Below are 20,988 nucleotides of genomic sequence, written 5' to 3' on the forward strand. Positions count from 1 at the left end.
TCTAATCTTCCCAGTAACACCAGTTGTTTGTCTTTTGGTCTTGATCTAAAAACCACTCAGACTTTTCATGGACTCCATTTCTTGGTGTCAGCTGTTCCTGCTGTTCCTGCTGTTCCACTGGACGTCCCTAAAGAGCCTGGTGATTTAAACTGTCCAGCAGATGGAGCTGCTCCAGGTTTCTACGTCCAGAGTCTCAGGGTGAACACTGCTGCATCCTTTGGGTTGTTGGTTCCATTTCCTGTTGGGATGAGTTCAGGTTTGGGTGGTTTACGCAGTCGCACACACAAACACATTGGCACTGTTGGCATGGCAACAAAGCACAGTAAAACTCCTGCAAACCACCTAATGATGACGAATCTGCTGCGTCCTCGTTACAAAGAGTTCATCTCAATAAAAGATCCCGGTTGTACAGAACAGGTCAAGAGGTTGGACGCCAAAGAAGTCCTCCACCTCCTCCTCCTCTTCTTCTCTTCTCTTTTCCAGAGTCACTTCCTGTCAGTCTCCCAGTGGGAGCAGTGCCGGGGTCCCAGCGCATCAATCAGCTCATCAGCTCTCTAAAATGGCTTCCAAATAATGTTCAGCTTGTGTTGTGATCAGGCCATCAGGACACCTGGAAGCAGAGAGCAAGAGGATTCACTCTCACAAACATTTCAACCACCTACAGGCCCTGTCCACATACTTTTGGCATGTTTGCCCTGTTTGTGGTCGTAAAACCACTTTATTACACAGCACATCACTGATTATGTGATAAAATACTTCTAGTTTCTGTTCTGATGAAAAACAAACACAGTTCATGTGTTTCAGAGAGATTATAATCTGAGAGATGAAGGACGAGTCGTCGATTATTAAATACTTTCTTCCAGTTTTCTCTGAGGTTCTTTTCTCAGAACCACATTTCTGGCCTCCAGCTGTGGACACTTTGACCTGGACTTGTCTCGCGGATGTTTTAACCTATTCAGGTTTTGGTTCTTTAGAGTCTATCCACACGATTTTACATCAACTATCCACCACATGGTGACTTGACGGATAGAATCTGAGCCTTATGGCTGAGTTTCAGTCATGATCCTTTTGTCTCCATCTAGTGGTCTAATGGTGGTACTACAGATGATAAACACAATACAACAATCTTGTTGTGAAAGTTAGCTTAGCATTGATATGTAGCATGCCTTGGTGACTGGTTTCCCTGGGGAGTTCCATCTGTGAACAACATGGAGGAAATCTCCATCTTCTTCTGGATTGTATAATGATCACAATGGTAGAATGTGATGATGTCCAGGATAAATAAAATGTCCAAAGGTTGATTTGTGTGTACGTTGCCTCCTGTAGTGGAATCAGTAGGATTTTGTAGCCAGATTCCCTTTCAAGAGGTAAAAACCCAACGTGGAACACTTTGGGTTCTTTGGTTCTCCAGATGTCCAGATGGAGAGTGGGCCTGGTTCTATTGTTACTAGAACCTTTGTGGTATTTCTCTAAACTCTTGGTCCAGTTCTAGTCAAGGGGTTGCTGAATGAGTTCAGAATGATATCATTGCTATCAGGGTGTTTTCTACTCTCTGATCTAGAAGATGTTTTAGTTGATCACTAATTAATCAGACACAATGTTACTGACACTGAAGTCTGACCTATCCATAGAGACCAGGGTCCATAGAGACCAGGGTCCATGGAGACCAGGGTCCATAGAGACCAGGGTCCATAGAGACCAGGGTCATGGAGACCAGGGTCCATAGAGACCAGGGTCATGGAGACCAGGGTCATGGAGACAAGGGTCCATAGAGACCAGGGTCCATAGAGAGAAGGGTCCACAGAGACCAGGGTCCATAGAGACCAGGGTCATAGAGACCAGGGTCATAGAGACCAGGGTCATGGAAACCAGGGTCATAGAGACCAGGGTCCATAGACACCAGGGTCCATAGAGACCAGAGTCATAGAGACCAGGGTCTATAGAGACCAGGGTCCATGGAAACCAGGGTCCATAGAGACCAGGATCCATGGAGACCAGGGTCCATAGAGACCAGGGTCCATGGAAACCAGGGTCCATAGAGTCCAGGGTCATAGAGACCAGGGTCCATGGAGACCAGGGTCCATAGAGACCAGGGTCCACAGAGACCAGGGTCCACGGAGACCAGGGTCCATAGAGACCAGAGTCCATGGAGACCAGGGTCCATAGAGACCAGGGTCCATAGACACCAGGGTCCACAGAGACAAGGGTCCATAGAGACCAGAGTCATAGAGACCAGGGTCTATAGAGACCAGGGTCCATGGAAACCAGGGTCCATAGAGACCAGGATCCATGGAGACCAGGGTCCATAGAAACCAGGGTCCATGGAAACCAGGGTCCATAGAGTCCAGGGTCATAGAGACCAGGGTCCATGGAGACCAGGGTCCATAGAGACCAGGGTCCATGGAGACCAGGGTCCACGGAGACCAGGGTCCACAGAGACCAGGGTCCATGGAGACCAGGGTCCATAGAGACCAGAGTCCATGGAGACCAGGGTCCATAGAGACCAGGGTCCATAGACACCAGGGTCCACAGAGACAAGGGTCCATAGAGACCAGAGTCATAGAGACCAGGTTCTATAGAGACCAGGGTCATACAGACCAGAGTCATAGAGACCAGGGTCAGGAACCCTGACCTGATGGTTCTGGACATACTCCTCCCAGCTGCCTAGAGGGCCGTAGAGGTTAATCAGAGCTTCTCGTCTGTTTTGTCTCAGTCTTTAAGTGTTAAATGTTAGACCCGCCTCTTCCCTGTTTCCCTGGAGACGCATGTAGGTCGATCAGAATTACTGAAAGGACTATTTTAAATGTTTAGAGAGAAATGTTGAGATAATATGAGTTGTGAGGTCAAGGTGTGGTTAGTCTGTGAAGGGTCTCAGCCTTCCAGGTCATGGTTTATCTAAAAACACTAAAGAGGCAGAAGAAACTACTTGATCAGTGGTGAAACGTCTTCAAGAAACTCTACTAGTCTTGTTGCCTTTCTTTAGCATTTGGTGTAGTTAGCTTAGCTTAGTCTAAAGACTGAAAACATAGGTTGTCTTGAAAACTGTACTGTGTTTGTTCAAGAGATGTAGATGTAGAGATTGTCCTGTGTTGATGAAGTGAATCTGGAGAACAACCCTCACCTCCACACTGTGCTTGTCCTGAAAGACATAAACAGAAACAACACCGTCATCGATTCGTTCCCATGAACCAGACTCTGGACCTGAAGCAGCGGTAGAACTCCTCCTCACCTCCTCCTGCAGCCTCTCCTGCAGCGATGCGTTCAGGTGCATCAGTCGCTGCTCTTTGTCGGCGTCGGCTCGGTGCTCCTGCCGTTCTTTGGTCAAAGCTTTCTGAGCGACCTCCCGTTCGTGCTCCCGCCGTTCGGCCAGGTGCTTCAGCAGCTCCGCCTCCTGACACTAGAGGGAGGTGTTCAAACAGAACTCCAGTCATTTTTTGTACAATTTTAGTTCAGTTCTACTGTGTATAAACACAATGCTCTGTCATTGGTCAATCTGGAAGCCAATCCAGCTACAGTCAGAAATCTGACCACAAGAGAAACGTAGAACAGCTTGTGGTGTTCCTCAAGGATCAGTTTTAGGACCATTAGTTTGTTGGAAGGTTTGGTTTAAGCCAGAGCTGTCAAAGTAAATTCTTTTTAACACCACTGATTATTAAATGTGTGAGCATGTTGTTCTGTTATCATGACCTCGTCTCAAACTGTGGTCTGGAAAACCAGGAAGTGATTAAAGCATGAGAAGAATCTGACGTTATGTCATAGTAGATAGTTTTATCCTGTAGAGGGCAGTAATACGCAGCGTATTTGTCAACAGAAGATTAAAGATGTGAAAAATAACCCTTTCATACACATCTTTAAAATAGATTAATTTGCGTTAACGTGTGATTAAATAATCTAATCTGTTGATGGTTCCAGATGTTTATCTCCTCAGAATGAACTGAGTCTAAGAAGTTTAGTTTAGCTCCATCATCTGATTAAATTTAACACAAATAAGGACTACCTTAGCTTCAACTGTGTTTACTACTGATTAGCATGCTGCTACATTATTATCATGATGTTAGCATGTTAGGATTTAGCTAAAAGCTACAGAGCCACAGAGCTGCTAGCATGGCTGAGTCTGAGGATCAATAATATTAACATGGTTCTGTTTCCTGTTTCCTTCCTTTTAAAACACAATTAACTGACTAATAATTAACGATGTTCCACATTTTAAATGGTCAAAGCATCAGTTTAACGTTTAAAATAACCCACTCACCTTCCTCCTCTCCTGAGCGGCGTCCAGTTTCTTCTGGATCTCCTCCAGCGATGGTTTCTGGCGAGGCGGTGTGGTGGCCCTCAGCTCGGGGCCCCCGTCGAAGGTGGGCGGCTTCAGGATGACCTCGAAGGCCTGGCCGCTGGCCCGCTTGCTCAGCTCGATCACCTCCATGTCCCGGATGTTGCACAGGTTCAGGTCCACGACGCCTGCAGCTGCAAAGACACGAAGCAATGTTAGGACCGAAGGGTTTAAATACCTGAATCTGTCTGTCAGGTTCAACCTTCTAAACCATGATGAGGAAAGAGGCCCCTGGGCACCTTAAAGGGCCCCCATGACTCTCAAAGAAGCTCTGGCCCATCTGAATGGAAACAGCTAAACTGAACTACGTAAACCTGACAGACGTGTTTGGATCCAGGTTCTCTGAGTCTGCAGATCTCCATGTGGAGCTTCTCACCTTCCTTGTTGTCGGCCGGCGGCTCCCTGGGTTGAGGAAGGATGCAGGAGCAGAAGAGGGACACCAGAGGGAGCTCTCGTATCTTCTCTCTGTAGGCTGGAAACAAAAACAGACAAAACATGTGAAGAATAATCTGCAGCGGAGCCGAAGACCAGAGCAGGAGCAAGAACCAAAGAGGTTTTACCTTGAAGAGTCATGGTGCTGCTGCTGCTGCTGCTCTCTGTCAAAGACACTGTGGTGAGGTAGAGTCTGCTCCTGAGCACAAAACACACAAACACACCGGTAAGGACACAGCTTTTCCCTGAGTGAAGCCTGACAGGCAACGATAGAGGCTCAGAGCTGTGAGCGTCCAGAGAATGAAACCATCTCTGGATGACGGCTCACAGTTTGCTCAGCTCGTATGAGTCACTGTGTTCTCGCTCTGCTTCACCTCAAGAGTTTAAAATAATCTCTCCAGAGAGGGACGAATGACTCGGCCGCTGAGACACGACGAGCTGCAGACGAGTCCAGATCCTGAGAGAAGAAGAAGAAGCTGCTGCTGCAAAAACACGACAAAGATCTGGAAGCATCAGAAACTAAACCATGACATGAGACAGGAAGATGAAGCTGAACTGCTCCTGAGTGAGTTCTGTTTAATATCTGCAGGAGAACACTGATCTGTCACCAGAGATGAGACCCAGCTCAGGTTTAGTGTTCCAGATGGTTTACAGTCTCAGAATATGATGAATGAAAATGAAAAGTGAAGCTGAACTGCTCCTGATCACGGTCTGCTAACAACTCATCTCCACTGACTGACCGACGTCTGCAAACCACAAACTCTATTTAATATCTGCAAGAAAACACTGATGAGCAGAGGAGAGACGCAGGTGATCTGCAGCCGCCGCTTTAACGACGGCAGGAAGAGAAAGACGTGAACCTGCTTCAGCTCAGAATGGGATGATAAATACAAGATTAGATGATCCTGTACATCTGCAGCGCTGCAGTGTAACGACTGGAGACAAAGACCTGAAGGTTTTATCTGCACAGATGCCTCTGGTTTCAGTGTGTGTGTGTGTGTGTGTGTGTGTGTGTGTGTGTGTGTGTGTGTGTGCGTCCTCTAAGAGATGATGTCATTGTTGCCATCAGCTGCTGCAGAGACGACCAAGTCAAAGGAGTCAGAGAGAAAGATGCACAACAACAGCAACGAGAATTAAAGATGAAGCTGCAGACGAACGAGTGAAGATGAAGATGAAGAGAGTCAGTCAGAGCTGCTTCTCTTCATCTTCATCTTCATCTTCATCTTCGTCTTCGTCTTTGCTCTGGTCTGGACACAGAAGCTGAAGTGAATCTAGAGATGAACTCACCTGCTGCCACGTTCTGCTCCACTCTGAAGATCTGCAGCTCAGCATCAGCACCACACAGCAGCATGACATCACCACGCAGCCCTCTGATTGGCCGGCAGCGATACCGGGCTGTGATTGGTCCGGCAGAGCAGCGGGAGGAGGAGAGGAGGAGGAGGAGGAGGAGGAGGAGGAGAGGAGGTTTATTTCAGAGGAATCCTCCTGAACGCTCTTCATCAGTGACTGGAAACATGACACAGAATAAATGAACTGATGTAGCTGCAGAGAAAAGACGTTAATTATTGACATCCTCTCTCAGGAAACACTACCTGGCCACTTCATTAGGTACACCAGTGCATAAACCATGTTGAGCTGATGTGGAACCAGAAAGGTGGTGATTCACCTGATGAGCACTGTGGAGGATGGAGGCTGAGGTTCTGTTAAACTGGATTAAAGTGTTTCTGTTATTTAGCCTCTGACTGCTGCTGCTGCTGCTCAGTAGAACCTGTGGTAGAACCACAGAATGAAAACTCAGTTAGTAGAAACTAAAGCTGAACACCAGAACCTTCATGGAGACTTGGAGCAGGACTAGTGTACCTAATGAAGTGGCCTGTGAATAAGTGAAAGGTCACATGACTCAGTCTCTACCTGCTGATGGAAACACACCTGGAACACATGACCTCTGACCTCCAGCTGCAAAGGACAGACGAGGGACATGTCTGAACGGGACATGTCTGAACCGGTCTGAACCGGTCTGGACCGGTCTGAACGGGTCTGTGATTAAATGTCAGATCTAAACTGAAGGCTGACAGTGAAGTGTTACTCATCCTGAGACACAAACACAGAGCGCTGCATGTGCTCTGAACGCCTCCGTCTCTGAACGTCCTCCGTCTCTGAGCGTCCTCCGTCTCTGAACGCCTCCGTCTCTGAGCGTCCTCCGTCTCTGAACGCCTCCGTCTCTGAGCGTCCTCCGTCTCTGAGCGTCCTCCGTCTCTGAGCGTCCTCTGTTCAGACTAAAGTTATGTACAGTCTCTACAGGTCACACTGATCAGGTTTAATCAGGTTTAACTGATCTGGAGACGATGGATCAGTTCTAACCAGGAGAACAGACTGGAGGACTACAGCTCCCATCATGCACCACAGCAGAACACAGTGTTCTGACAACTGAACCAGATGATGTCATGCAGCTGCAGTGTGTGTGTGTGTGTGTGTGTGTGTGTGTGTGTGTGTGTTGCCGCAGCAACAAGGAGACACACCCTCCACATTCCAACTGATGATGTCACCTGTAGCCAATCAGAGGAGAGCTCTTAGGGACATGCCTCTGTGTGTGTGTGAAGTCAAACCAGGTTATGGATTCAGAAACAAAACACTTGGCAGTAGAAAGTTTTTATTTAAATAAAATAAAATAAAATAATATTAATGGATCTAAATTAAATTAAATGAATGTTTCTAAATTAAATTAAATAAGTTAGGAAACAGATGTGGTGTTGGGGGCGGGGCTCTGGTCCCTGCTGCAGAGTTACTGGAAGAGATGACATCATCTCTGAACTGGAACGATGATGTCACCAAGACTGAGGTCAACCAGGAGTGATGTCATGACAGAGAGGGACAGGACAAAGATCATCTGGGACAAAAAGGTTTATTAATGTTGGATTATCATCAGATTAACGTTGTATTATTGTTATATATATTATGATATGATATATTTACACGTTTACTTGTTCGTCTCTCCGTCACTTAATTAAGAACCAACATTGAACCTGAAGGTAGAAACTCATCAGGACCAAGTTGGACTGTTTGTCACTGATCATCCCTCTGGTTCTAGTCAGACCTCATCAGCTCAGAGAACCAGAACCAGAACCAGAACTAGTGGATGGTTTTAGATGAATAGTGTAGACCAACTGATCAGCTGATTCAGGAGAGATCAGCTCTGTACCTTCCTAGCCTCACAGCTAACAGTAGCTCCTCCTAGCCTCTCAGCTAACAGTAGCTCTTCCTAGCCTGACAGCTAACAGTATCTCTTCCTAGCCTCTCAGCTAACAACAGCTCTTCCTAGCCTCTGAGCTAACAGTAGCTCTTCCTAGCCTCTGAGCTAACAGTAGCTCTTCCTAGCCTCACAGCTAACAGTAGCTCCTCCTAGCCTCCCAGCTAACAGTAGCTCTTCCTAGCCTCACAGCTAACAGTAGCTCCTCCTAGCCTCTCAGCTAACAGTAGCTCTTCCTAGCCTCACAGCTAACAGTAGCTCCTCCTAGCATCACAGCTAACAACAGCTCTTCCTAGCCTCTGAGCTAACAGTAGCTCTTCCTAGCCTCTGAGCTAACAGTAGCTCTTCCTAGCCTGACAGCTAACAGTAGCTCTTCCTAGCCTCTGAGCTAACAGTAGCTCTTCCTAGCCTCTGAGCTAACAGTAGCTCTTCCTAGCCTGACAGCTAACAGTAGCTCTTCCTAGCCTCTGAGCTAACAGTAGCTCTTCCTAGCCTGACAGCTAACAGTATCTCTTCCTAGCCTCTCAGCTAACAACAGCTCTTCCTAGCCTCTGAGCTAACAGTAGCTCTTCCTAGCCTCTGAGCTAACAGTAGCTCTTCCTAGCCTCACAGCTAACAGTAGCTCCTCCTAGCCTCCCAGCTAACAGTAGCTCTTCCTAGCCTCACAGCTAACAGTAGCTCCTCCTAGCCTCTCAGCTAACAGTAGCTCTTCCTAGCCTCACAGCTAACAGTAGCTCCTCCTAGCATCACAGCTAACAACAGCTCTTCCTAGCCTCTGAGCTAACAGTAGCTCTTCCTAGCCTCTGAGCTAACAGTAGCTCTTCCTAGCCTGACAGCTAACAGTAGCTCTTCCTAGCCTCTGAGCTAACAGTAGCTCTTCCTAGCCTGACAGCTAACAGTAGCTCTTCCTAGCCTGACAGCTAACAGTATCTTCGTGGTGTGTTCATGTGCATCTTTTTGCTCCAGGAGATGTGACCGTCGGCCTCTATCTCGTCAGTGACATTAATGTGATCGTGCTCCAACATTTATTTTTTCAGATCTGATCCTGATGAATGAACAGACGGACTCTGAGCCAGTGGTCGTGTCTGATTCGTGTCGTGACTGATTCTGTTTGTGTTCGTGTCTACAGCCCACTGAGGGCGAGGGAGGGGCGAGCAAGCAGCAGGCTGAACAGAGACAGAGTGAGAGAGAGAGAGAGAGAGAGAGAGAGAGAGAGAGAGAGAGAGAGAGAGAGAGAGAGAGAGAGTGGGCTGAATATGAGTGGAGGTGAGTCAGTGATGCTGCAGGAGGAAACTTCCAGAGAGAGGAGAGCTCTACCAGAGTTCACTGCTCTTTAAACATCATTAAACCTCCGTTAAATATAATATGTTTAAAAACGTCTCTGTTTAATGTCAGCAGAACTTGAAATGATCATCAACTAAAGACGTGAAGAACTTCTAGATGTCAGGAACGACTCCTTCATCCTCATGTTCTTCTTCTCCTCCAGCTGCAGATGAATCCAGACCAGTCTCCACCTGGTCTTAATCTAAATGTGTCTCCACATGCGTCCCCAGCCAGCACTTGAGATCTGATCTCAGTTTGTGGGAGCAGATACTGTAAATCTACAAATGCAAATGTTGATATTTATCTTTTATTCTTGTTTTCTTCATTAGGGACATTTTAGTCCTTTTGGGCATCTTTTTCCTCTTCCTGTTTCATTCTCCAGTTCATGCCATCCTGGTGACAGCGTACGGTGTCGGCCCAGAATCCAGCCTCTGGCAACAGGAACAGACTGGGTAGGAAACTGGACTCGTCCACCTGTTGAAGTTCGTTCTGTTGCATGATCTGTTGTGTCGTCTCCACTCAGAGAGGACAAGTCAGGAGAGGACGAGGAGGAAGCAGAGTGATCTGACTCCAACACAAAGTCCATCTTCATCTTTCTTCGTGGTTCTCAAAGGAGTGAAATGACCAGATAGTCACGCCCCAGAACACAAGAACAAAGACTAATAAATAACAAACATTTTATGCATAGGCCTATAATGGGGAACTGGCTGAGAAACAAACAATAGATAAAACCCTAATGTTGCAGAATGATTATATCGAGTCATGGCTGAGAGATTAAATGTGTTTATGATGGGAGTCAATGGGACAGCCCCATCCTCAGCATTAGTTTGAAGGAAAACAACAGTGACTTTAAATAATCAGTGACATTAAATCCTCAAAATGAGTGAGTTTTTGTTAGTTTTGTAAAGTGCTGAAGTGGTTTAAGAGATTTATGCAGAAAATATATTAATCAGTTTAAGTTTTTAGAGCAGTTTATTGGACGTGGACACTTTTGTCCTTAATGCTTCCAGAGAGCAGTAAATGACTTGTCCAGATCATTTCTCTGTGACATATTAAAGTGAGCAGACATTAAGTCCGATGTGTTCATGGTCTGTGAAGAGGCAGCGCTTCATGTTTTGTGTGGTTCTGTGTTTGTGAGTCAGCCTCTCTTCAGTCCGACCACGCTGCCGGATCTCAGCGAGCGAGTGGGCGAGCGAACAGAGCGGCGTGTCGGCAGATGGTCGGTGGGCGGGCGGACGGACGAGCTGAATCCATTCACAGAAGATCAGACATGAATGAAGACAAACAGCTGCTGATGGATCTGAAGTGTTTATTTTTATCAGCTCTGCTGCTGCACTAACCTTTAACAGAACTAAGACTTTACACGATGCTCTGTCTTTACAGCCTTTACATCCTGTCACTCATGTCTCTGTGCAGCATTTAACCTTTCATTCAGACGTATCACTTCATCTCTCATGCAGATGTTTCCCTCTAATGAGCTGCTTCTGTTTGAGGTTCCTTCCTGACTCTGGTTCTGGTTCTGGTTCTGGGTCATGGTGTAAATTAAAGAACAAGCTGAAACAAAGACAACTGAAGCTGTTTCTAGAAGAAGTTTAATCCGAGTCTTCCAGCCACAGACGTTCCTGATTAAAAGCTAAACTCTCCATCGGCCAGCTGCAGCCTCCTGGACGGTTTTAAGAACAGAAACCAGTCGTGAACGTAAAGCTCACTTTTATTTTGCAGCATAAATCATTTCACAAATAAAAGTCAACAGCAATGAAAAAGTCTTTTCTGATATAAAAATATATCTTTTTTCTTTTTAGGGAACGAGCAGCCAATCAGCTGCTCTGAGCGAGGTCACGTGACCTGACAGGAAGTTCAGACTGTCTCCTCATCGTATCTGAACATGAGACGAGTCGGCTTGGGCTGTGCTCCAGGTGATAGTCTGAGTCACTTAGAGGGACACCAGTTTCTTCATGGCCAGGGTCATGATGTCAGGGGTCAGGGGTCAGGGGTCAGGGCTTCTTCTGGTAAGACACACTTCCTGTTTCGGACCTGAACTACATCCCTCCTCTCCTTCAGGAAGTTACCAAAGGCGTCGGTCTCTTTGCTCTCCTCCGTCGCTGAAGATGAAAAGTTAAAGGATTTATTAATGTTTGTTTATTTATTTACATTGTGTTTGTTTACGTTGTGTTTATTTGTTTACGTTGTGTTTATTTGTTTACGTTGTGTTTATTTGTTTACCGCTGTGGTCGATGTCGTCCGTATCGCTCTCCTCGTCCTCCTCTTCGTCGTCGTCGCGGTTACCCCGTGTCATGATGAGGTCACTGGGCCCGGCGACGTCAGCTTCCTCTGTGGACAGGAAGTCAGCCGTTTGGTTACCACAATAAAAGCACGATGAACAGAATAGGACAGTTTGACCGGGGGACGTCTCCACCTGTGGGACGAGTGCTGGACATGTCCACGGCTCCCAGGTCCTTCCTCAGACGCTCCAGCTGCTGCTGCTGCTTCTGAGCCTGAGCGTCCGCCTGGAGGACAGGAGGTCACATGATGTGAGACATGGACACACACACTAACACACACACTAACACACAAACTAACACACACACACACACACACACACACACACTCACCAGCTGTTGACGGAGTCGTTCATACTCAGGCCGATAGTCTCTGTAGAAGGAGGAGTCCTGATTATCAACTCGTTACCACGACAACGCCTGAGATGCTATGAGCTGATTGTGTGGTCAGATAAACACCACAGAAGAAGACATGATGTTGTTGACCTGGTGTAGTTTCAGACGGTCTATATTTGACGTGCTAATCATTAGCATCACCGTTAGCCTAGCTTCACTCAGCAGAGTCTCTAACTCACGTCTCGTACTCCTTGGCGGCGTCCTCCACCTGAACAAACAGCTCGTCCAGTCCACTTCCTGTCACTGCAGACACGCCCACCACCTGCGGGCACACAAAGAATGACGCTGACGCTGAGGAATAGGCAGAGGAGGAGGAAGAGGGTGAGGAGGAGGAGGAGGATGTCGGGCTCAGTTATGTCCAGGTCAGGGGGGGCCATCGTACCCTGAGGTTGGTGTAGAACTCGTCCAGGACCAGGCTCATGGAGCGGGTCAGGTTGCTGACGTAGGAGGTTTCCTGGTTCAGAGCGTCCTGGAAGACCTCAAAGTCCTGCATCCACTCCACGGCAAAGCTGTGGTCGATGATGTCGGTCTGGAGACACGTCCAGAGACACAGGTTAGATAAAAGACAAAAGTGTCCAGCGATGAGAGGACGACGTGATGAGAGTCCTCACCTTGTTCATGACGACGATGAAGGGAAGTTTGGTCTTATAGAGAATACTGAAACAGACAGACCAACACGGTGAGTCACTGAGATGAAGCTTCTCTACTGTAACAGCAGCGTCTCGTCCTTTACCTGCAGGCGTACAACATGTTGGACATGAAGGTGACGGGGCTGACGCTGCGGGACGTGTCCATCACATAGATGACCACACAGGGGAAGGACGACGCCTGGAACACAAAGACGGACGTCAAACCATCTGGGACATTATCTACAGGACACGGAGACAAGAAGAAGAAGAAGAAGAAGAAGAACCAACCAGAGCCTCCGTGATGATGGTTCCAGACGCCGACCAGGTGAAGACTTCAATCTGACCCGGAGTGTCAATCAGCACATACCTGCAGCGGCGGGACAGTTTATTAGGAACAGCTGAGAGGATTGGTTCAGATACGAGCCGGACGACACTCACCTGTGATTCTGCTGCTTCTTCTCAATGAACTGCATCACCTGGAGACGACAAAGAAACAAAGAGGTTTATAAGATCAGCTGCAGCTCATCTGGTCTGTGGTGGAGCAGGATGGTTCTGGTTCTGGACAAACTTCTATTATAAATGACAGTGGTTGTGTGTTTTTGTTTCTCAGACCAGCCCCGTTGAGTAGGTGGTCTTTAATGTGACCCAGGACTCATTGTGTGTCTCCCTACTAGATGTGTCCCAGACCTCCTCCTCCACATGTGGTTTAAGGCGAGATGTGACCTTCAGGTGGACTTTGGAGTCCAGATGTCTTAGTGTCTGGGACACGACTCATCGTGGTGTGAACACATGAAGAAGAAGCTGCTCTGAACTCAACCTGTGACCGGCTCCGTCAGCTCACTGAGACGACACTGACGCCTTCAGGTCAGAATGTGAATTACACCTTTTATAAAAACGATTAGTTTTAATCCCTGTTAAGACTCATTTGGTGTTTATTTGCTTCTACTTTTTGTTTCTTGTTGTAAATTAAAGCTGCATTGTGTTGTTTAAAGACAAATAGTTTTATAATAAGACACGGTGATGTCTCTGATTGATTTAAATGTTAATGATGATCTAAACCACTGGGCTCCTCCTCCTCCTCCTCCTCCCTGACGTCATCAGTCACCTGATCAAAGCGGGTCGCGAACAGGTTGAGTGACGTCACGATGCCGCCGTTGGGTCCCAGGCCGTACTGCTTCATCACCTCCTTGTAGTTGACGGTGTCCCGGATGTCTGGAGACGAGAGGACGGAGTCAAGGCTACAGAGGAGATGCTAATGGCGATGCTACATGTGAGGCTAACAGTGGTATGTAACGGCGACGCTGAACTCGATGCTAATGGCGACGCTAAAGCCAAAGCTAATGGCGGCGCTCATGCTGATGCTAAAGGCTGATGCTAAAGGCTGATGCTAAAGGCAGTGTTAATGGTGAGGCTAATGGAGATGCTCATGGCAATGCTAATAGACATGCTAATCGCTATGCTAATCACTAGCAGGTAGCTTTTCAGTAACGTTCTGCTCTAAGTGTGTGTTAGCATCCACCTTTAGCAGTGGCTAGCATCACAGTAAGAAGGTTGTGGGTTCTACGCTGCTGCTGCTGTTTAGAGTCTGACAGACCCACATCTGTGTGAAGTGGACTAATGGAGTCACGTGAAACTGATCTGGATTCAGATCTCTGCCACTTCCTGTCCTGTAACTGGTCTGGTTCTCACCGATGTTTGCAGGGAAGGGGACTTCATGGACCGCGGGGTCCAGGTTGATCACATAAGGAGGAGCTTTGAGGGCGTGAAGATGAGCCGTCAGTCTCTGCAGGAGACAGACCAGAGGTTATAGACAGCTTTAGACTGAACAGAGAGACAGAGACAGAGAGAGACAGACCAGAGGTTATAGTCAGCTTCACACTGAACAGAGAGACAGAGACGGAGACAGAGAGAGACAGAGAGAGACAGACCAGAGGTTATAGACAGCTTCACACTGAACAGAGAGACAGAGACAGACAGAGAGAGACAGACCAGAGGTTATAGACAGCTTTAGACTGAACCGAGAGACAGAGACAGAGACAGAGAGAGAGAGACAGAGAGAGACAGACCAGAGGTTATAGACAGCTTCAGACTGAACAGAGAGACAGAGACGGAGACAGAGAGAGAGAGACAGAGAGAGAGAGAGAGACAGAGAGAGACAGACCAGAGGTTATAGACAGCTTCACACTGAACAGAGAGACAGAGACAGACAGAGAGAGACAGACCAGAGGTTATAGACAGCTTTAGACTGAACAGAGAGACAGAGACAGAGACAGAGAGAGAGACAGAGAGAGACAGACCAGAGGTTATAGACAGCTTCAGACTGAACAGAGAGACAGAGACAGAGACAGAGAGAGACAGAGAGAGACAGACCAGAGGTTATAGACAGCTTCACACTGAACAGAGAGACAGAGACGGAGACAGAGAGAGACAGAGAGAGACAGACCAGAGGTTATAGACAGCTTCACACTGAACAGAGAGACAGAGACAGACAGAGAGAGACAGACCAGAGGTTATAGACAGCTTTAGACTGAACCGAGAGACAGAGACAGAGACAGAGAGAGAGAGACAGAGAGAGACAGACCAGAGGTTATAGACAGCTTTAGACTGAACAGAGAGACAGAGACAGAGACAGAGACAGAGAGAGACAGACCAGAGGTTATAGACAGCTTTAGACTGAACAGAGAGACAGAGACAGAGACAGAGAGAGACAGACAGAGAGAGACAGACCAGAGGTTATAGACAGCTTTAGACTGAACCGAGAGGGAGGGGGGGAGGGAGACAGAGAGAGAGAGAGAGAGAGAGACAGAGAGAGAGAGACTGCTGAAGGAGACGACGCAGGTATTTAGAAACAGGTGTGGATGTTTTGTCTGATCTGGTCCTAAATGTCCTAGAGTTGGTCTCCTGTAGCTTCCTAAAGTCTGTCCTTGTCTTCCTTGTCTTCTCCTAGAGTTGGTCTCCTGTAGCTTCCTAAAGTCTGTCCTTGTCTTCCTTGTCTTCTCCTAGAGTTGGTCTCCTGTAGCTTCCTAAAGTCTGTCCTTGTCTTCCTTGTCTTCTCCTAGAGTTGGTCTCCTGTGTCTTCCTAAAGTCTGTCCTCGTCTTCCTTGTCTTCTCCTAGAGTTGGTCTCCTGTAGCTTCCTAAAGTCTGTCCTTGTCTTCCTTGTCTTCTCCTAGAGTTGGTCTCCTGTGTCTTCCTAAAGTCTGTCCTTGTCTTCCTTGTCTTCTCCTAGAGTTGGTCTCCTGTGTCTTCCTAAAGTCTGTCCTTGTCTTCCTTGTCTTCTCCTAGAGTTGGTCTCCTGTAGCTTCCTAAAGTCTGTCCTTGTCTTCCTTGTCTTCTCCTAGAGGTGGTCTCCTGTGTCTTCCTAAAGTCTGTCCTTGTCTTCCTTGTCTTCTCCTGGAGTTGGTCTCCTGTAGCTTCCTAAAGTCTGTCCTTGTCTTCCTTGTCTTCTCCTAGAGGTGGTCTCCTGTGTCTTCCTAAAGTCTGTCCTTGTCTTCCTTGTCTTCTCCTAGAGGTGGTCTCCTGTGTCTTCCTAAAGTCTGTCCTTGTCTTCCTTGTCTTCTCCTAGAGTTGGTCTCCTGTGTCTTCCTAAAGTCTGTCCTTGTCTTCCTTGTCTTCTCCTAGAGTTGGTCTCCTGTGTCTTCCTAAAGTCTGTCCTTGTCTTCCTTGTCTTCTCCTAGAGTTGGTCTCCTGTGTCTTCCTAAAGTCTGTCCTTGTCTTCCTTGTCTTCTCCTAGAGTTGGTCTCCTGCAGCTTCCTAAAGTCTGTCCTTGTCTTCCTTGTCTTCTCCTAGAGTTGGTCTCCTGTAGCTTCCTAAAGTCTGTCCTTGTCTTCCTTGTCTTCTCCTAGAGTTGGTCTCCTGTAGCTTCCTAAAGTCTGTCCTTGTCTTCCTTGTCTTCTCCTAGAGTTGGTCTCCTGTAGCTTCCTAAAGTCTGTCCTTGTCTTCCTTGTCTTCTCCTAGAGTTGGTCTCCTGTAGCTTCCTAAAGTCTGTCCTTGTCTTCCTTGTCTTCTCCTAGAGTTGGTCTCCTGTGTCTTCCTAAAGTCTGTCCTTGTCTTCCTTGTCTTCTCCTAGAGTTGGTCTCCTGCAGCTTCCTAAAGTCTGTCCTTGTCTTCCTTGTCTTCTCCTAGAGTTGGTCTCCTGCAGCTTCCTAAAGTCTGTCCTTGTCTTCTTTGTCCAACGCTGCCATAAACTCCCTAACCCTCTCTGGAAGATGTTTCTCCTTGACTCTGTCTCCAGGAAACTTTTCTCTTCTTGTAAACGTTCAGTGTTTGTTGTTGTTGTTGTTGTTGTTGTTGTTTGGGTGCAGCCTTTGACTTTTTCTTCATCTTCTTTGATTTTTGTCACTTCAGTAATTATTCATATATGAACCCAGCTGAATCAACATCTCTGAGTTATTAGAAGCTGAAGCTGAACACCAGAACCTTCACGGAGTCTAGCTTCAGAGCAGGACTAGTGTACCTAATGAAGTGGCCACGGAGAGTACAGCCTGAGGACCTCACATCTTTCTCATGTCCCTCTTTAACCCCAGTCTCCACTTGTCCCCTGAGTCGCTGCTTTGTCACCTGTTCCATCACCATGCTAGCTCAGTTAGCTTCTGTTAGCCTCGCCGGCTAACTGACCCGAGCCTCACCTGAACGAAGGTGGTTTTCCCGGAGCCCGCCATCCCCAGCACGATCAGACACACGGGTTTGTCCCGGGCAGCAGCTCCCGGTGCTCCGCTGTCCTCCGCCGCCGCCGAACTCTCCCGGTTCTCCGTTAAACCCGCCTCGGTGCCGGCACTCTGCGACGCGGCAGCCATGTTGTCGAGTGTTTTGGCAACCTGCTGCCGTCAGGACGTGGGGACTGTCGTAAAATGGGAGTGTGTGGAGGACACCCGACCAGCTGGGGGCAGCAGCGAGTCACTTTACGGGAAATAGCAGGAAACTAAAATAACATAAGATTTTAACTGGTATAAGAATATAAGTCACTCAACATAAATATAAAATTAACGTATATAAAAAATGATTTTAACTGAATACTAAAATAGAAAGCATAGGAGGCAAAACAGGACAAGAGACTAAAGGAAACTCCTTTATTTTTTCTTAATAATCATCAAAGTACATAAATGAGAAAGAACATGAGTGCAGCAGCTCAGAATGGCTGAAGCAAATCTAAAAGTGCAGATTAGTCACAGATGTCTTACACTCCCTGTCCAGCAGAGGCTCAAAGCTCACAGTAATTTAAAAATGTGTGTGTGTGTATATATATATATATATACACACACACACACACACATAATCAGGGACATGCGGTCATGGGAGGCAGGTGAGGCAGTGCTTCACTGGCATCATGTAAAGAAATGATAGTGCCATGTCCATTCATTGGTCAAGGCAATGAATGGACATGGCAGACAGCTGAGCCTCTACGTATGCTCCAAGTGCAATTTATTAATTTTAAACAAGCAACGTTTCGATCCTACAGGATCTTCATCAGACAATGAGGGAAATAGTTGGGATGACTTATATCACGTGACCCCCCACAGGGCACCTGTCGGAAAAAAAGAGTGCACCACGTGAGGTGACAATTGGCATAGCATGTGCTCAAAGGGGGTGAACCCACACATGTAAACAACTACAGACCAATCTCCAAATTGTGTATATTAGCTAAATTGTTCGAGAGGATCATCAGTGACCAGCTAAAAGAATTTTTAGAATCAAATAATATTTTATCTCCACTACAATCTGGTTTCAGAAAACAGCACAGCACTATTACAGCTGCGCTAAAGGTCCTAAATGATTTAATTGAGGCAATGGACAGCAAAAAATATTGTGTCGCTCTGTTTATTGATTTGTCAAAAGCATTCGACACGGTAGACCACAACCTGTTGATTCAAGCCCTATATTGTATTGGTTTATCTAAACATGCAGCTGCCTGGTTTGCCAACTACTTATCAAGTAGAACACAATGTGTTCAGGCGGCTGGATCTACCTCCTCTTTTCTGGACATTACCAAAGGGGTGCCCCAAGGGTCAGTGCTGGGACCCATTTTATTCTCAATTTATATAAACAATCTCTGTAACAACTTGTCAAATTCAATGTATCATCTTTATGCAGACGACACCATTATTTATTGCTGTTCAACCTCTCTCACTCAGGCTTTTGAGTTTTTACAAGTTGCTTTTAGTGTTATCCAGACTCGTTTAGATGATCTTAAACTGGTTTTAAACACAGATAAAACCAAGCTCATGATTTTCTCTCAGGCAAAGGTGCTACCACAGAACATTACAAATATTTTAACAACCAAAGGAAAACCTATAGAGCTGGTCTCGACCTACAAGTATCTGGGCTTTACCCTAGATCAGGAGCTCTCATTTAAAGCCCATATAAACAAGCTGGTCACTAAACTTCGGGTGAAACTTGGGTTCTTTTTCAGAAATAGAACCTGCTTCTCTCTCAGGGTCAGAAAGAAAATTGTGACAGCAACCTTCTTGCCCATTCTTGACTATGGGGACGTGCTCTACTTGAATGTGTCATCCAAATGTCTCCAGTCTTTGGACACCGTTTTTCATTCGGCACTGAGATTCGTCACAGGGTGTAGTCGCCTCACCCACCATTGTGAATTGTACTTGAAATCGAACTTGCCTTCTCTGAGTGCACGCAGATATGCACATTGGCTGACTTTAATTTATAAGGCTCTCTTAGGCTTGATACCTTCCTATTTGTGTGTTTTATTGCAGAAAACAAGCAGTTCTTATGCCTTGCGTTCCTGTTCAACCCTTGTTTTAACTGCTCCCCGGGTAAGGACCGAATTTGGGAAAAGAGCATTCAGCTTTGCCGCCCCTTTGGCATGGAATACTCTACAGACTGAGCTGAAACTCTCTAAACTGATTTCACTTGGAGCCTTCCGCTCTATCCTGAAAGACAGGCAGCAGAAATTCATTGAACAGTGCCTGTGTTTCAAATCTTGATTTGTTTGTTGTGCTACTGCTCCCTCGTCTCTGACTGGGACTGCTGTTGCATTTCTAGGATTGCATGTTTTGTTCTGTCAGTTGCTCTTTGTGGTCTGTGTTGACATGTGCTGCTGTTGTGCCTCGTGCTGCTGACCTTTTTGGCCAGGTCACCCTTGTGAAAGAGATCTTGATCTCAATGGGCCTTTATGTGGTTAAATAAAATTAAAAAAAAAGGCACTGGCTTACATGCATTAAACCATTAAAACATTTTTTCAAAAATATATATCCCTTTTGTCTAGCACCTGAACTATTTTATTTGGATGTGCGCACCCGGATCCACTTTTTAGACAGCTGAGCCTCACCTCGAGTGTGTGCAATGTCTCACAAACTGAGTTAGGCTCGTGTCCTGGCGCGTGCCTGTGGCTAACTCTCTGTATGCCATCAATATATTGGTTGTGCACATTTTTATCATGTGTCCTAATCTTCCATAGCCTAATTAATGTATTTCATGTACGAGTGTCACATATTTAGTCGTGCTGATCTGACATTAAACCGCACTGAAAAAGCACGAGATGAGGCAGCCAGTACTCGTGCCTCATGGAAGAGGGCGCTAGTGAGCCACGGGCTGCTGCTGTTACTCTTCTTCTACGCTGAGTCAACTGGACGACAGCGTGCCGTGTTTTTTTTGGGATCTGTAAACACTCTCAAAACATTCTCTCTGTTGACTACTATAGAGTTGACATAGTTCCTTTGGCCAGATATGAACCTTATACCTATATGTGAGCTCATATGAAACGTAACCAGTTAGAGTGGAAGCAGCCAACTGAATGGAGAATTTAAGTTATTCCATTGGGTTCATAATTGTAAATCAGTGCCTCACCAGCCATGAACCTCACGGCACATCACTGAGATATATATATACATTATTATAACATAGTAATATTATTATTATTATAAACGAAACAGAACACATTTATTCATATTTTGCAGGTAATACTGTCCAGTTTTAAATGAAAGCACAGTTTAACATACAGTATTTAAAATTGTAAACGGAGTAAACAAGAATAACAAACTTTAGAGACTTTGGTAGAAAATAAATAACAATTATTCACAGTCGTTAATAATAAAAATTTGCCCTTTTATCAAGCGTTTATCTAAATATTAAATAAAAACAAATGAGAATCTGTACGATGTTATTTTTGCAATATTTCATAAACACACATTACAGATTAATTTGTTTAATTTAACTTTTGAGCCCTAAAGCCATAAAACGATCCAAGATTTAATAAAAAAAATATATAAAAAATGGGGATGTAGTTATAACAAATTACAGTAATTGTCTGTAAAACAGGAGCTAAATGCCCAAAACTGTCCTGGAAGCTCCTCCACCCCGTTAGCTTGTTTAGGCTAACATAAAAGCTAGCATTA

At 46.2% G+C, this 20,988-nt stretch overlaps 2 protein-coding genes across 2 annotated transcripts; both read right to left on the reverse strand.

Annotated features, from left to right (window-relative positions):
• Window positions 1-601: 601 nt before the first annotated feature.
• LOC311486102 (stathmin-4-like) lies at window positions 602-6,113 on the reverse strand (the record flags this gene model as incomplete). Its single annotated transcript, XM_084541865.1, has 6 exons — window positions 602-610; window positions 3,122-3,397; window positions 4,253-4,464; window positions 4,707-4,802; window positions 4,891-5,085; window positions 6,050-6,113. 6 exons carry the CDS (start codon window positions 6,111-6,113, stop codon window positions 602-604), a joined length of 852 nt encoding a protein of 283 aa, XP_084397991.1.
• A 4,912-nt stretch (window positions 6,114-11,025) lies between these two features.
• Window positions 11,026-17,528, reverse strand: gpn1 (GPN-loop GTPase 1). Its single transcript, XM_084541107.1, has 13 exons — window positions 17,263-17,528; window positions 14,326-14,419; window positions 13,742-13,848; window positions 13,075-13,112; window positions 12,925-13,003; window positions 12,741-12,835; window positions 12,619-12,664; window positions 12,390-12,536; window positions 12,187-12,269; window positions 11,945-11,984; window positions 11,749-11,839; window positions 11,556-11,663; window positions 11,026-11,434 (listed from the first exon to the last, which is right to left on the reverse strand). The coding sequence occupies exons 1-13, from the start codon at window positions 17,428-17,430 to the stop codon at window positions 11,313-11,315; spliced, it is 1,218 nt and encodes a 405-aa protein (XP_084397233.1). The 5' UTR covers window positions 17,431-17,528; the 3' UTR covers window positions 11,026-11,312.
• Window positions 17,529-20,988: the final 3,460 nt, after the last annotated feature.

The sequence above is a fragment of the Chelon labrosus genome (assembly GCF_963514085.1).
Source record: "Chelon labrosus genome assembly, chromosome: 3".
Lineage (NCBI taxonomy): Eukaryota > Metazoa > Chordata > Actinopteri > Mugiliformes > Mugilidae > Chelon > Chelon labrosus.